The sequence below is a fragment of the Narcine bancroftii genome, chromosome 3 (assembly GCF_036971445.1).
Source record: "Narcine bancroftii isolate sNarBan1 chromosome 3, sNarBan1.hap1, whole genome shotgun sequence".
Taxonomy (NCBI): Eukaryota; Metazoa; Chordata; class Chondrichthyes; order Torpediniformes; family Narcinidae; genus Narcine; species Narcine bancroftii.
The window spans coordinates 184960133-184978184 of NC_091471.1; the positions used below are offsets into that span (position 1 = coordinate 184960133).

General features: G+C 41.2%; 1 protein-coding gene across 6 annotated transcripts in view; it reads left to right on the forward strand.

Moving 5' to 3' along the window:
* Positions 1-18052, forward strand: part of wdfy3 (WD repeat and FYVE domain containing 3) — a 444121-nt gene that overhangs the window by 195874 nt on the left and 230195 nt on the right. For all 6 annotated transcript variants that reach the window (XM_069926060.1, XM_069926059.1, XM_069926063.1 and 3 more), the window contains 3 exons: positions 3434-3615; positions 8392-8623; positions 12525-12685. In XM_069926060.1, coding sequence (XP_069782161.1) covers positions 3434-3615; positions 8392-8623; positions 12525-12685 — 575 coding nt within the window. The remainder of the gene's footprint in view (positions 1-3433; positions 3616-8391; positions 8624-12524; positions 12686-18052) is intronic.

Below are 18052 nucleotides of genomic sequence, written 5' to 3' on the forward strand. Positions count from 1 at the left end.
AGTCAGCATGGTTTTGTGAAGGGGAAATCATGTCTGACGAATCTAACAGAGTTTTTTGAGGATGCAACCAGTAAAGTGGATAGGGGAGAACCAGTGGATGTGGTATATCAGGACTTTAGTAAGGTGTTTGATAAGGTTCCACACAGAAGACTAGCGTATAAACTTAAAGAGCATGGTATAGGAGGTATGGTATTAAGAATTGGTTGAGGGACAGGAAGCAAAGAGTAGGAATAAATGGGTTCTTTTCAGAATGGCAGCCAGTGACTAGTGGGATACCGCAGGGCTCAGTGCTGAGGCCACAGTTGTTTACAATATATATCAACAACTTAGATGTGTGAATAGATAGCAGTATCTCGAAATTTGCAGACGATACGAAGTTGGGTGGCAGGGTTAGCTGTGTGGAGGATGCTAGGAGAGTTCAAGGTGATTTGGACAAGTTAGACGAGTGGGCCAGGACGTGGCAGATGCAGTATAAGGTGGATAAATGCGAGGTTATCCACTTTGGAGGTAAGAACAGGAAAGAGGATTATTATTTAAATGGTATCTGTTTAGGAAAAGGGGAGATGCAGCGAGACTTGGGTGTGGCTGTGCATCAGTCGATGAAAGTGGGCATGCAGATGCAGCAGGCGGTGAGGAGGCCAAATGATATGTTGGCATTCATAGCGAGAGGATTTGAGTACAGGAGTTGGGAGATACTGCTGCAGCTGTGAGACCACACCTGGAGTACTTAGTCACCTTATCTGAGGAAGGATATCCTTGCCTTGGAAGGGGTGCAGAGAAGGTTCACTAGGCTGATACCAGGGATGGAGGGACTCGCATATGAAGAAAGGTTGGATAGACTAGGCTTGTATTCTCTAGAATTTAGAAGATTGAGGGGGGATCTTATAGAAACTTTTAAAAATTCTTAAGGGTTTAGACAGACGAAAAGCAGGAAAGTTTTTTCTAATGATGGGACATAGTTTAAGGATAAAGGGGAATTTTTTTAAGACTGAGATGAGGAAAAATTTCTTCTCTCGGAGAGTGGTAAATGTGTGGAATTCTTTGCCACAGGAAGTAGTTGAGGCCGATTCCCTGTCAATATTTAAGTGTAGGTTAGATTTGGCCTTTGTGGCCAAGGGGAATAGGGGATATGGGGAGAAGACAGGAACCGGGTACTGATCAACCATGATCATAATGAATGGCGGTGTAGGCTTGAAGGGCCAAATGGCCTACTCCTACACCTATTTTCCGTTTCTAAAAGGACCCCATAAATTTAAAAAAATTCAAACCTATTACATTAGAAGACCATCTGATTTTTTTTCCCCCAAAGTTAAACATGCCATCATATCAGATAGTCATTGAATATGAGTAGGAGGGATAGCATCTTTCCATTTCATCAGTGTTGAGCATCTAGCAATAAGGAAAGCAAAGGAGATTACCTGGGATTGAGAGATTGTTAAATTCAAGTCAGTTATTTTGGTTAATCCAAATAGGGCAATTAAGGAATTTGGTCTCAAATTTGCATTAAGGCTTAAAGATAAGGTACGAAAAATATCTTCCTGAAAAAGAAGTACAAGACCAGAATGTGTAACAGAGTACCTTCTTCAGTACTGCACCTGTTCACATTGCGAAGAGACTTTGGAGTAAAATTTCGCTAATTGTACTTTAGAAAAGTAGGCTCGATGTACTATCTTAAACTGTAAAAGTGACTGATGAGCACAAAAAGAAGAAAAATTTACTAATTTTAAAATAGAATCCCATGTAATATCTGAAAATGAAAGCTGAAGATCTTGCTCCCATAACTTTTTAATCTTATCTAGGGAATTGTCCCGAGACTTTAATAATAAATCATATATAGCTGACATCAGCTTTTTTGATTCAGTTTATATTTATAAATCATCCCTATAATATTTATATAAATGGCCTGAGGAAGTCTCAATAGAATAAAGAATTTTTAAAAACTCATAATTTGTAGGTATCTAAATAAGTGGTGGTTGGGTAGTTTAAATTTAGAAGAAAGTTGTTCAAATTAAGCTAAATTATAATTTTTTAAACAATGTCATGACATTTGCAGTTTCCCAGAGTCCAGGGAATTTTGATTAATTATCACTAATACAGTAAAATCCCATGATCTGGAATTCAAGCAATCGGCAGCCTCAAGAAACTGGCAAAAAAAATGCAGAAATAGGTAGAAAATTACAAAAATTTAAAATTGGGGCCCTCAATGGTCAATTTGACAATCCATTCAATATGCATTTTTAAGCAACAGGCAAAATCACTTATCTGACATCTATCAGTCCCCATATAACTTCTGCCATTTCTTTCAGTCCCAAGAATGTAAGACCAAGGGACTTGTCTACCTTTAGACCCATGTTTGCTCAGCACTGTCTCTGTAGTGGTATATAAATATAAAAGATGGATAATATTCACAATTACAATAGTGCAAGAAAATAAGAGTAATTTCAATCATGCAGCCAGTACTTTGTGCTGCCAGAATAGTTTGAGTGATAGGCGTTGATTTGCAGTCAAATATTTCTTGAAATGCCCTTGTTGTGATTCAGAGTTCCTGTGATATGATGTACTGATATGTTATTTTATTAATTACAGGTTCATAAATATTACTCTTTCACTTTTATGTTGGACTGTCTTCAGTTAATGTTTTGGTTATCATTTCTTATAATTGCCCCATCTGATGTTTTTTTTTTCCATCATGCCTCCAAAATATTTTGTTGCTATTTTATGCTGGTGGGGGCAATTTAGTATTTTGTGGTGAAGTATGACAAAGTTAGCATAGCAATTAGTGCAACTCTATTGCGATGCCATCGACCCAGGTTCAAATGCGGCTCTGTCTGTAAGAATTTGTACACTGTTTGTAAAGAGTTTGTACATTATCCCTGTGACAAAGTGGGTCTCCTACAGGTTTCCTCCCATCTTCCAAAATTTTGTGTTAATTGGTGTATTTGAGTGGCACGGGCTTGTGGGCCGGAAGGGCCTGTTACTGTGCTGAATGTTGAAATTTAAAAATATATTAAAATTAAGCAATGACAATTCTTCTCTAAGACTATTAACAATACATATATTCATTTCAAAGTAAGTTTGTGGAGAATTTTTCATAGTTATTAAGCATGGAAACAGACCGTTCGCGCTAACTCATCCTTACTGACTGAGATAGATTACTGTCTCAGATAATCCCATTTGTTTGCATTTGACTCCTATCACACTGAATCTTTCCTATCCATGCACCTGCCCAGATATTTTTTAAATGATGCAATTGTACCTGCCTCTTCCTTTCAAATAACTCATTCCATATTCCCACCGCCCTCAAGGTGAAAAAGCTTGCCTCTCTGATTTAAAGTTACACGAAATATCCATGCTGATGTTGATTTGTTTTGAGCCATGCAGAATGATGTCATGCAGTGAAAACATACTGAATTGCTTTTTCTTGTTTTTTTAGTTGATGACTTCAATGAAGAGTCATCCTTTTACGAGATTCTTCCATGCTGTGCTCGATTTCGCTGCAGTGATCTAATTAATGAGGGACAATGGCATCACCTAGTGCTTGTGATGAGTAAAGGCATGTTGAAGAATAGCACTGCAACGTTGTACCTGGATGGTCAACACATTAACACAGTGAAGGTATGATATCAAATAAAGTTGTGTAGGAATGTGAAACTAATTATTCATAATTTTCACCAAAATAATTTTTGTGACAGTCTCTGTCTATCATTTCTGATGTATAAATGACATCAGAAGTTCAGTAGTTTTTATGTCAAAAATAATTAAGGGAGTATATCATCATTACATAAATTAGGTTTTACATTGTTCATGAATTGAAATTCTAGGTTTCTCACAACTAGACTGTTCTGTGTAATGATTATTCATAGTTTTGGATTTCACATCATCCTGTGGGAAATCTTTCATTCCTGTGAAGATATAATTTCCGTTAGCTAATCACAATCAAGAAAGCCAATTGGTTAACCAGTGGATGTTAAGTCCCAGAAGAACCTGTGATTTTTTAGAAGTTAATTTAAACAAGGTTGTGATATTGTTAACAAGATAATTACCTAATGACATGAGTATATGGGGGGGGGGGGGGGGGGGGCGGAATCTAGTTCAGCTGTGGCCCCAGAACTTGTGATGTTATTGTAGATTTGAAAGATTGAAATAATCAGATTGTAGACTTTTGGTATTCTTGAAGGATTACATTCTTATCTCTTTTGTTTTGTTTTAAATGAAAATTGAGAAATATGATATCAAGATTAAATTAAGATTTGGGCCCACTGGGGAATTTTGATTTTTCTTGTTTCAAGAAAAGTTTTTTGTTCTAAAGCTTAGTTTGTAGATTATTTTATTTATTGATGATCTCCATCTTGGCAGTTTATTCATGCCAACTTGCTGTTTATTTTAACAAGAAACTGTCAGGCTTTGATAAATTGACAATCCATTTATGCAGTTTATTTCATTAGGGAAAGTGGTATTGCTATAATTATATAGTGTGTTTTCATTTCACCTGTGCTCCATTTGCTCTGCAATTAATCTCCAGGAACTGTCTTTCCATCTAATTCTTGAATTAAATCTCCATTTCTATTCAAATAAACTTATGGTAGTCAACAATTACCGTAATAGTTTGGTGTATAAGACGAATCAACCCTAAATAATCACTCAAAAAATGGAGGTTGACTTATACACCAGATATACTTTTGAGTCCTTAAATTCAAGTCAAAAACTGTTCAATGTTGATTTGACATACAAGTCAACCTCCCCACTGATGGGCGCCACCATAACCCACTCAGATATTCTACAGTTATAGAGCCTGAGGTCCCCATTCCTACCCAGGAGCTTGAGGTCACCGCTCCTGCCCAGCACAGCGAGGTCGCCGCTCCTGCCCGGCACAACGAGGTCGCCGCTCCTGCCCGGCACAGCGAGGTCGCCGCTCCTGGCCGGCACAGCGAGGTCGCCGCTCCTGCCCGGCACAGCGAGGTCGCCGCTCCCGCCCGGCACAGCGAGGTCGCCGCTCCTGCCCGGCACAGCGAGGTCGCCGCTCCTGCCCGGCACAGCGAGGTCGCCGCTCCTGCCCGGCACAGCGAGGTCGCCGCTCCTGCCCGGCACAGCGAGGTCGCCGCTCCTGCCCGGCACAGCGAGGTCGCCGCTCCTGCCCGGCACAGCGAGGTCGCCGCTCCTGCCCGGCACAGCGAGGTCGCCGCTCCTGCCCGGCACAGCGAGGTCGCCGCTCCTGCCCGGCACAGCGAGGTCGCCGCTCCTGCCCGGCACAGCGAGGTCGCCGCTCCTGCCCGGCACAGCGAGGTCGCCGCTCCTGCCCGGCACAGGGAGGTCGCCGCTCCTGCCCGGCACAGCGAGGTCGCCGCTCCTGCCCGGCACAGGGAGGTCGCCGCTCCTGCCCGGCACAGCGAGGTCGCCGCTCCTGCCCGGCACAGCGAGGTCGCCGCTCCTGCCCGGCACAGCGAGGTCGCCGCTCCTGCCCGGCACAGCGAGGTCGCCGCTCCTGCCCGGCACAGCGAGGTCGCCGCTCCTGCCCGGCACAGTGAGGTCGCCGCTCCTGCCCGGCACAGCGAGGTCGCCGCTCCTGCCCGGCACAGCGAGGTCGCCGCTCCTGCCCGGCACACCGAGGTCGCCGCTCCTGCCCGGCACAGCGAGGTTGCCACTTTCAGAAGCTGCAATCTTGTTCTCTTGAGCAGGAGGCTCCTGCCAGGAGAACAAGGTTGCTGTTCTTACTCCATAGAACAAGGGCCCTGCTCCTGCCGCAGAGGTCTTAAGATTCCCGCTCCTGCCGGGAGAATGACGTCGCCTCTCTTACTTGAGAGAACAAGGTCACTGCACCTGCCCGGTAGGCTGAGGTTCCCTCTCCTGCTTGGAAGACCAAGGCTTATTTTTTATTGTTTTTTTTTTAACTTCCTTAATTTACAGCTTTTGGGGTGTTTTAAAAAATATTGGGTTGTTGCTGGGAGGTTGACTTTTATGCCCGATATACCATAAAACCATTAAAATGAGACAAAAAAAGGTCAACCTATCTGCCGGTGACTTTTACACTGAATTACATGGTAGTACCATATTGTTTCAGTCATTTTTAATCTTAACAGATTATTTCTTTACAAATGAATGTACAAGATTGTACTTCATTCCAGTTGTTTCTGTGCATTGTGATTTTATCATACAGCATGCAGTTTTTTCTTTATTTCATAAAAAAAGCCAAAAAAATGCAGATTTCAGTTTTCCCATACCATTCTAAATGGAATAGTGTATGTACAGGTTTTCAGTCACACCAAAGGGCATCTTTCACCAAGTTGATAGTCTTCTGGCAGTTCTGATGGCTGTTTCTGTGCGTCTCCAGGCACAATCTGTAAATCAGAGTCCTCTGTCACAGTGCTCCTGGGAATGAACCATGACAAGGACCCATGCATCCTTCTCCACACTATCTTAACAAATCTGAATTTTGCGAAGAGGTGGGCAACTGTCTCCACTTCATCACAGTCGTCCTAGGGACACTGTGAGTTGTGTGTGATATTCCTATTATGCAGGAAGAATCAGAATGGGAGGGCTCTTACTGCCAGCCAGACCAAGTCCTGGTGCTTGTTCGTGAGCACTGGAAGCATTCCTCCAGATGTCTTGGACAGTGCTCAGGGAACCATCCCACAGTCTCCAACGTCCTGATCTACAGGACATTCTGTGCTGGCCATGCTCGATAGACTTGTGGTCATATGTGGTTGTGTGGATAAACTTTTCCATGAAAGATAGGTGGTGTGGCTAAGTCCGGTCTTTCAGCACGCTGAAATGTCAATGAGGGAATGCTGCCGACTGTCACATTCAAGGCTTGGTGCAGTCAACGCGACGACACTGTGGGGAAGGACCATAGGCTAGTGTCTTTCCATCACGAGGCATAGAGGGACTGAGACTGAGGGAAAAACCCCTCAAACAAAATGGAGAAGGTAATGATGAGGCACTACATTGGTGGCATTGATATAAGTAGAGAGCTGATGAACAAATGTCCAATGATGTGAATGTATGGGCGTGACACTAAAGGTGCGAAGAGACTTGGAATGGTTTTCTGTTTTGTCAATAATTTATTGTGGATAAAGACTACTTTTGCAAAAAAATATGTGGGTTTTCAGTACTTGGTAAAATAAAATATTGCTGGACTATTTTCAGTATATGCATTTTTAATTGATATAGTTCTTCAAACTTTTCGGATCCTTCAAGAAAGATTTTTTTAAAAATAGTTACTGGAACCTCTGAAAAGTTTCCATATTGGTGCATAGACATAGAGATGAATTCTCCTTTAATATTAAAATAAACTGCAACTTTGTATCAATCCCATATTGCCCAATGTTGAATAATATTTATTTAATTTAGATTAATTGGGCGATTATGTTCAGTTTTGTACATCAAATAAATTGTGAATTTCATTTAATCTTGTAATCTGAAGGAAGTCTACTCATTACATATTTGATTGCAATTTTTTTTATTTACAACTTACAGCCTGAACCGCAGTCAATAACTCACAACGCAGGAGTTATGCGAATAGCATGGGCTTTTACTAGCAAGAACATGGCAGTGTTAGCCATCTATGAGGCTAGTCCCAATCTGAGCTGAGAGCAGCGGACAGGAACATTTATATGCAAGTAAGGGGGCTACTTCCCCCTTGTCAGCCAGCCTCTTGTGCCAGTCATCTATTACCAGCTAGCAGCGAGCAACTACATTCTACATACAAGCATGCAATATCAAGGATCGCCACACAGCCTCTAGGAGAGGCATGGTTAGCATTGCAGTTTGCACAACACCACTAAACACCAGCTGTCTGTAAGGAGTCTGCATTCGTTTCCTCCGGGTTCCTCCCACCATTCAAAATGTCGCAGGGTTGTAGGTCATTTGGATGTAATTGGGCAGCATGGGCTGAATGTGCTGTTTCCATGCAGTAGGTAATTTTTTTAAATCAAAAACTAATAAACCTCATTGACTGCTGACTTCTGTGGCCAAAGAAACAGAAGGAAAGGAAATGACCAGTATAGATGTTAGCATTTTTTATATGATGTAAATGTGATTAATTGGTCAATTTCCATGTTCATGAGTTTATCCTTTTAAAAGTACTTTCTCACTTTCGGAAATAGAAAAATAAAACCACATTGTACTTTGCAGCATCCCTGAAACATAAATTCAAAGTAAATAGCTGAAAAATTTGAGAACTGACAGCATTTGTGTTACATCCAATAAAAACACTAATTATTTAAAATGCAAGTATCACGAGGAGTAAGTGTCCAATCTACAATTCTGCCTTTCCTTTTGTATTAGGAGCTGCTTTCATTTATAAAAATCAGGAAAAAAATACATTTTCATTATGTGATTAAATGATAATTAGAGGCATTGACCTGCTAATTTTGCTTATATTTTTGTTTGTAGCTTCACTATATCCATAGTACACCTGGTGGATCTGGATCAGCAAACCTGCCAGTTGTTAGTACAGTGTATGGCTACATTGGCACACCTCCGGCTCAGCGACAGATCTCAACCTTAATATGGCGTCTTGGACCCACTCATTTTTTAGAGGAAGTTTTACCCGCTACCAATGTCAGTATCATTTATGAATTAGGACCGAATTATATTGGTTGCTTCCAAGCTGTATGTGTTCCTTGTAAGTAACATTCTGGACATCAGATTGTACTGTTTAAAACTAAGCTGAATAGGTTTTTGGTAGATTTGAAAGAACTTGTTAATTATAATTAAAATGTGTTGGTGTTATGACATAACAGATTTGCCCAGTTTTTAATGTATCAGTTGAAAACTCCTTTGCACTTTTAATTTTTTTTTTTTGTTTTTATCACATTGATTTAAGCACAATGTTCCAACACGTCCTTGGTGTTACATTTTTCAGTTGCAGAATATGACAAACATTCGTCAGCAGTTTTTTAACAAATAGTATATTAGAGCTCTTCCCCTCAGTCTCAGCAAGTTCAAGTATTAAAAGTAGACCATAAAAAGGAAGTCTAAGATTAGGACTTTATAATATGTCTTGATCTCTGTATAATTGGATTGGGAAAATTGGCCAGGTTAGCAACAGGAATCATTCATTTGATCTTCAAATCTTTTTTTTTTGATCAAGTTAATTCACTTCTGATTTTTCCCAGCTTTGATAAAAGTTTATCAAACTAGACAATTAACTTATTTCCCCACAGATGCTGCATAGCTTGCTACACATACCAGCACTTTCTTATTTTACTTGTGATCCCTGTATTGCCACACTCATAGTACTCTAGCTGATTTGAACATGACCCATGTATTTCTGTACTAATATACCAAACCTATTGAGCCCTTTTACAACAATTTTTGATACCTTATCCAATGACTTAAAACATTTAGATATGTAATACTCACTTATTGTTTCCTTATAGAGATTTCTAGTCAGTTTCCTAAATATATCTGTTTCATAAAACTATGACTCTTCCTGTAGTCTATAGTTTCCCTTTTTTGTCTTCCTCGTGATGAGAAAATCATATGTAATGCAGCAGTTCAGTAATAATGACAACATGAATGGATTCAGCAGCACTGTCCCGACCATCTATGGTCTGAACACCAATGGGCTCACCTTGTTGACAGCCAAGAGCACAGAACCTACCAAGAGATTAGCAGAGCACTTCAGAGAGCCTCCCAACTGAGAATCTGTCCTTAAGACAGGTTTCTTTGACACTAGCCCATAGATTGTTCAGTCTTTTCATCACCATATGAGGTCAAAAAGCTGAAAAGACAATTAGAACTGCTGAAAACACCAAAGCCTCTGGAATAGACAATTTTGGACCCTGAAATTCTCAAATCCTCATCTGCATATCTAAGAAGGCAGTGTGACTGAGATAATGTGATTGTAATTACTTCAGAAGGGATTTCTTACTGTATTACTTATTGTCTGCCACAGGGATAGTCATTGAAAGGCTTCTCTTGATCTGGGTTCAAATGGCTAAAGACTTACTGCACAGTTGATTCTGCTTGTCAAGAGGCACAATGGAGACTATATTCCCTGGATATTGGAGAAATTTATGGAGCAGCATCTGTGGTCTTTTTTTTAACTGGGAGGGATAAAAGAATCCTCAAAATTTGCTTCCCTCAGAAATATGTGTTGGCTGCACTGTGGCAGACAAGCCATGATTTTTAACACCATGCTCATCATTCATCCAGTGGCAGTATATCTTGAGGTCAAGCTAGGCAGATGTGGCATTCTAGCTCTTCTCAATCTTGTTAGGATATTCCAGCAAACATTCAAGAAGCTTCCTGCTGGAATGGTGTCAAACTGAAGGTGAATGAGAATGTGTTCACCCTCTGTCGCCTCTTCTCCAAAACCAAAGAGCCTCCAAGTTCATTCATCATGCGCATATATTTGGAGACCGAGCTCCATTTCATTGACTCATCACTGAAGGATATGAAAAAATATGCCCTGCTCTAAACCCCTCCTAAAGAAAGGTGTTTTGCCAACCTGGCCCACTGTTGAAAACAATCCCCCTCACCACTCCCTAAATTCCAGAGGTCTAATAATGCCCTGAAAAATATGACTGCAATTTCCATGTCTCAGATAGATGAAATTCACTGCTGCACATTAAGCAAGTTTGCTCTTGTGAGGAAAGGAGTGCAATGTTCAGGATCAGGATTTCTAACTGAGCATACAACTTACCTGCCGAAGGATATGGTACAGAGATGAGGACCACCTCCAGTAGGTGCTTCTAAGTATTGGAGACAATTAGTGCTGTCTGAACAAAATCCTCCAAATCCATTGGCAAAATAAATTAACCAATGACAGTATCCTCCAGCCCAATGTCTGTGACATTGAGACTGTTAATTGCACTCTGCATGTTCCTAAGAGTGGATTGTGATTTGCATGTCTGCTACCAATCTTCCAAATAGTCTCTCAACTAGAATAGTGATCTCTCTATCTTTGGAAAAAATTACCAAGACAGCAAGTTCTTCAAGTATGATCTGAAAACTGCTTTGAAAGAAATGTACCATCCTCTCTGACTCTGGCTACAGCCTCTCTTTGGTTGTGACTTTATTGGCCTCAGCAATACTTTTAATCAAAGTGAACATGCAACTACCTCTGATTTTACTTTTACATCAAGCCATTTGTACAAATGTATTCAGAGACACTATCTTTAATTTTAGCTTTTTGTAATCTTTGGTTGAATTGCCTCTTATCTGTTTTCTTCCTGTTTCTTTTTACTAATTACCAACCTACTACTTTACTCAAGGCTATGTCCTTTTACTTTGTCTTTTAACCTTTGTCCCACTTAAACACTGCCCATGATTTCACCATATCAGCTTAATATTTCAAACTTGTGTAAATCATGGAACAACTCTTGTATTATGTTTCAAAGTATGTGCAATGAAGAATAGCACACAGCAGAATTCAAATACACCGGGATTGCATTTGCTGATGGCTCAGCATATATGCTATGTGTGGCTGTTGTTCTTGGTGTAGAAAGAGTTTATTTCAATAATTAATTATTAGTTGAATTATTTAGTACAGGTCAAATATCCCTTATCTGAAATGCAAGAGACCAGAAGTGTTTCATATTTTGGATTTCAGATTTTGGAATAATGTGCTTAGGGTAACTAAACAGCACAGTAGCATCAGCAGAATACCTGTATCAGCTGCTAAACAACAAACAAGGCAGGCTTTCAGTCTCCACCAACAATGCTACGTTTTAATCAAAAGGTTACAGTACACTGTATTTTTTTTTCAACACTGGTCATGTTACACTCAAACATGGCATTTTAGGTGGAGATGAATTTCAGATTTCACATGAAAATAATGTTTTGTACTTACCAAAAAAAAACTTGATCTTTGCTTACAAAAAAAGGATAAATATAGCATCAAACACTAGAAATTCTGCTGGATGCCTTTTTTAAATGTCTCCTCCATAATCATATGCCTCATTAACAAAGGCAGTGACAATGGATGGTAACAAACTAGTGCCAACAGAGCATCAGAGCCCACATGGGCAAGTGAGGTCAGGTGTGGAATTTTCCACTTGTGGCGTCATGTCAGTGCACAAAAGGTTTTGGATTTCGAAGAAGAGGTACTCAACCTGCATTGGTTAAGCTGGATTCTTTTTTTCTATTTGCTATTATTATTCCTGAGCTGAGAGAAATGGCAAAGGAGATCAAAGAGTTCATTGTATGTTGCCAATTTTGGAGCAAGTATGGATTTCTGAATGCTAGAAATGTAAGTCTTCCATTAAATGAAGAATTCTTGATTAGTTCAGTTGCTTGTAAACTGTTGTTGCATGTTGAATGCAGCCTGTTTCAAAGAAAATGCTTTGGAAAAGATCAGATAAAAGATCCTCTTGATGAAATGCATGTTGCTTCAAGTTGTAAAATATTGCAAATTCTAACCAACTTAAGAAATGAAGGACAGCAAATATAGAGACCCTGAAAAGGTGTGCTGGAAATTATGAAGAAAACGTATGACGGCTCAGTGTTTGCCTTTGAATAGATTTTCTGCTGTAATTGATAATGCCTATTTCATATTTTCTGTTTTGTTTTAAATTAAGGCAAAGAATCAAAGCCTGAAATGATGATTCCATGTCCCATCAGTCTAATTCCTGAAGAGAAAATATCATTTGCACTTTATGCACTGTCAGTGTCTGCACTCACAGTAGCCAGGATAAGGAAAAATTACAATAAAGTGGACAGCAAAACAATATCCAAACAGGTAAGTTATCATTTGTAAGACTACCCTACAAAAGAACTGCACAAGCTAAAGCAGTGGTTTTCAAACTGTCCCTTAAACTCACATTCCACCGTAAGCAATCCCTATGCCCATAAGAGCTCTGTGATTAGTGAAGGATTGCTTAAGGTGGTATGTAAGTAGAAAGAAAAAGTTTGAAAACCACTGTTTTAATTGTACCTAATTGACTCGTTATGTCCACAGTATCATAACTCCAAAGGAAATGGGCCAATGACAATTTTTCCTCAAGCAAAATATTTCAGTAATAATTGGTTCTCAACCTTCCCTTCCCATTCACATCCCACCTTAAGCAATCCCTTGCCAATCACGGAGCATCTATGGCATAGGGATTGCTTAAGATGTAATGTGAGTTTAGAGGGTCAGTTTGAAAACCACTGAGCTAAAGCAATGGGGTTGACCATAATTGATCCAGTCTGTTGCTTACATCTCACTCTATTCATGCCACCACAGTTGCTCTTGTGATCCTTAGAGTCTAATTGACACTAGGCCTTGATGCCATAGTTTTCCTGCAGTCTGAGAATGGCAGTTAGGTGTGAGCTTCTGTATGGTTCACTTTTTAACACCACCTTGTCACTAAAGAACTTTTGAACTATCTCTATATTTCTACAATAATAGTGATATTAAAACTGTTAAAATTCATTAAAAATGAATTTTTTCAAATTTGAAAATACAAAAATAAACTTAATTTTTAAATTTTATATAAAAATCATGATTGTGCTTTAGAAATTAGTTTAAAACATGAATAATTTTTTAAAACTTTCCTGCGCTTGCTTGTTTAATCCAAGTCAGAATGGAGGTCACTCTTTCCAGAGGCCATTTGAGTCAATGCATAGGGGATCTACTCCAAGATACAATGCTGAGTTGAATGGTTGAGTGAAATTTAAGATGCAGTCATTTTTAGTGCAGCTTTCACATTTCAATGTCCAAGCACACATTTGTATAATACGCCTTGCTGACATTTCTCCATTTATCTACTTTATGGTCATGATAGTGTTGGTTTTAATCAAAAATTCAATCCTTTGAATGGAGCCTATTGTTTTTCTAATTTGTTTCAAGTTTACAGTTGGCTAGTTCCTCAGCATTTTGCAGAATTTTACGACATGGAAAAAAATAACCTCTTTCAACTCTTCAGTGCCAGGATAATTTTCAGGTTCAACTAATGACAAAAGTAGCAGAGATAGAGAATATCTTTTACATTCCGTCTTCAGCTAATGAAAGTGAAGCCATGAAGGAACTTTACTGTGCCATCTGCGAAGCCCAGATGTCCCTCCCTGATGATATCATGATTGTAGTTGGCGACTTCATCCACGCCAACTTGAAAATACCGTATTTGATGGCATATAGGATCCCCCTTTTTTCCCAAAAAAAATCACCTTGAAACCACCTTGGATCCTATAGGCAAAGGTGAGATTTTGGTACCGCCATTTTGGGCACTGAAATACAAACGTAGTGGAGGATTTCCTCTGCAATATGACGACAGGAGAAAGCCTCAAACTGCTCACCCAGCTTCAAGAACCCCACAGAGTTGCTGCAGCTGTGCAGGAAGCGGGCCCGCAGCTTTGTGCACCACCTTCCCTTGGATGGCCTGTGCTTTCCAGAGTCACTACTACACTCACTACCCCTGGTGAGAAGGCTGACCACAATGCCCCCGCCAGCAGCGCAACAGCCATGTTTGTAGTACACACCTATGGTACAATTGATCATTTGCTTTGAGGGGAGCACTGGACCTCGATGAACAGGCTCCATACTGACCCTTTGTTCAACAAGCACGGCTCCCTAAGCAAATTGAATGAGGCGTGGGGGCAGGTGACAGTGAGCAAGCAGCCTATCGAGCTCAGCTCACTGCCCCATTGCCATGGTGACTGGCATCTCTCCCTCCTGTGCTCACGCACCTGCAGGTCTCGGTATGCTTGTCAATCAATTGGCATTTGCGCGGTGGGAGAAGCAGCCCGAACCTGTGTTTGGTTGGCAGGAGGACATGTTGCTGCTGTTGCTCATGTGTGAGGAAGCTTCGGCATCTCAGCCATGCAAGGCTGGAGGGTTTCCATTGACATGAGTGAAGTGAAGTTGCCTGTAAATACAAGAAAAAAAATTCCCAAAATGTCCTGCTAAAATGGGGGTGGGGGGTGTGGTATTATATGCCAGTGAGTCCTATATTGCCAAGGCTTCAGCAGCATGTCAACTCACCACCAGAGAAAAGACACTTTGGATCAGGTGTACACCAACATCCCTGGTGTGTACAAGCTGTTTCTCACCACTCGGATCATAAAGAGCAGGGGTGGCCGAACCGCGGCTTGCGAGCCACATGCGGCTCTTTAACCTTTAATATGCGGCTCAGTGCTGGTCTCCCCCCCTTGCCCGCCCGACTTGCGCTGCCAGTCTCTTGCTCGCCCGACTTGCGCTGCCGGTTCCCCCCCCCCCCCCCACCCACTTATCTCCCCCCCTGCCCACCCAAATTGCACTGCCAGTCTCCCCCCTCACTCACCCGACTTGTGCTGCCAGTATCTCCCATGCCCGGCTCGCGCTGCTGGTCTCTCCCCCTCGCCCGCCCAACACGCGCTGCCGGTCTCCTCCCCCTCGCCCGCCCCACTCGCGCTGCCGGTCTCCTCCCTCTCGCCCGCCCGACTCGTGCTGCCGGTCTCCTCCCCCTCTCCTGACCGACTCGTGTCTTTAATAGCCTGATATTTGTAGCATTGTATTTTAGTCATAAAATAATATAATTTTAATAAGACTAATTTTGTAAGGTGGAAATCTGTTTAAAATATCTCATTTTTTTGGTTTACGTTTTTTACATATTTGTGTCTTTGTGATTATTGAAACTAATGCAAATTAACAGTTTAAAAAACTGCATGCATGAATAAATATTATTGCATTTAATATGCATTTCTTAAAATTTATATAAAATCTTTGTTACAAAATGTGTATGTAACAATAAAAATGTATGTGTGAATTTTGTTCTTGTCCTGCGGCTCTCAAACATCTGAGCTTTATCGTTGTGGCTCTTACATTAAGCAAGTTTGGCCACCCCTGATATACAGTATATGTCCTAACCCCGCCATATAGACCATTGGCAAAAAGCTAAGCCAGTTCGCAAGGAGGGTCAGGATGTGGCAAGTGCATTGAGAATGTTACCAAGATCAAATGCATCACAACCAGGGGTAACCAGAAACCATGGTTGGAAGCAGAGGTCCATGTACTTCTCAGAGCTCATGATGCTGCCTTTAGGTGATACTAAGGTGCTACTAAGATCAGTCAGGCTGAACTCTCCTATGCAAACCAGAAGACAAAGTGTGGGTACGCACAGAAAATCCACAGACAGCTGTAAGATACAAAGCACAGGGATCAAAAAAAATAACATCACAAGACAACCTTGTGAGTAAAAGACAAAGACACCTCCTTATTGGACAGACTGAACATCTTCTATGCACAGTTCAATACAAAGACCAGGCTAACTGCAAAGAAAGTTCCATGTCACCCTGATGAACAGGACCCCTGCAAAGCCATGGACAAGTTGAGGAAATCCCCCTTCAAGGTGAACCCATACAAGGCAGCTAGACCGGACAACATGACTGGTCAGGTACTGAAGGACTGTGCAGACCAACTGACAGAGCTCTTTGTGGACATCTTCAACACGTCACTGCAGCAGTCTATTGTTCCTGCAAGTTTCAAGGCAGCCACTCTCATTCTGATACCAAATAAGGTGGCAGTAACAGGTCTCAATGACTACCACCCTGTGGCACTAATCTCCACCATTATGAAATGCTTAAGGCATCTAGTGATGGAATGTATCAAAGTGCATCTCCCAGAGACACTGTACCAATTTCAATTTGCATATGGATGAAACTGTTCCACTGATTATGCTATAGCCTTGTCCCTCCACTCCATCCTGACCCACCTGGAGAACAACGCCTCATATGCCAGGCTGCTGTTCATCAACTTGGGATTTAAAATGATCATTCCCTAGAGGCAGGTGGAGAAGTTATCCCTGTTGGAACTCAAGAACACAAGAAATAGAAGCAGGAGTAGGCCACCCAGCCCATCAAGCCTGCTCCGCCATTTAATGAGATCATGTCTAATCAGAACATAGACTCATCTCCACCTACTTGCTTTTACCCCATGTTCCTTCATTCCCCTACACTGTAAAAAATGTATCCATCCTTGTCTTAAATATATTTACTGAGGTAGCATCCAGTGCTTCAATGGACAGCCAATTCCACAGATTCACCACCCTCGGAAAAGTAGTTCCTCCTCATGTCTGTTCTAAATCTTCCACCCTGAATCTTGATGCTATGTCCACTAGTTATAGTCTTCCCCCACCAATGGAAGCAACTTACCTACTTCTATTTTGTCTATGCTTTTCATAGTTTTAATATTCTATAAGATCCCCTCTCATTCTTCTAAATGCCAGCAAGTACAGTCCGAGACGACTCAATCTCTCCTCATAGGCTAAACCCCTCATCTCTGGAATCAAACTAGTGAACCTCCTCTGCACCACCTCCAAACCCAGTGCATCCTTCCTCAAGAAAAGAGACCAGAACTGCACACAGTACTCTAGTTGCTGCATAACTTCCCTGCTCCTAAACTCAATCCCTCTAGCAGTGAAGGACAACATTTAATTTGCCTTCTTGATAGCCTGCTGCACCTGCAAAGCAAACTTTTGCGATTCATGCACAAGAACTCCCAAATCCTTTCCGGCAGCATGCTGCAATCACTTGCCATTTAAATAATACTCTGATCTTCTATTTTTCCTTCCAAAGTGGATAACCTCACATTTACCAACATTGTAATTCATCTGCCAGACCTTTGCCCACTCATTTAACTATCTATATCTCTCTGCAGACTCGCTGTATCCTCTGCACATTTGCTTTTCCACTCAGTTTATTGTCATCAGCAAACTTGGATACACTATACTCTGTCCCCTCTTCCAGATTGATAATGTATATCGTGAACAGATATGGGCCCAACACCGACCCCTGTGGCACACCACTCACTACCAATTGCCAACCAGAAAAACAGCCCTGTACCTCAACTCTCTGCTTTCTATTGGTTCACCAATCCTCTATCCATGCCAGTACATCACCCCCAACTCTCTACATCCTTATCTCCTAAATAGGTCTTTTATGCGGCATCTTAAAGAACACCACCTGGAAATCCAGGTAAACAGCATCCAACTGCTCCCCCTCTAGCTAATGAGCTCAATATATCCTTAGAGAACTCTATTAAATTTGTCGAACAGGACCTGCCTTTGATGAATCCATGCTGCATCTGCCTGATGGATCCATTTCGCTCGAGATGCCTCACCATTTCTACTTTAATGATAGCTTCAAGCAT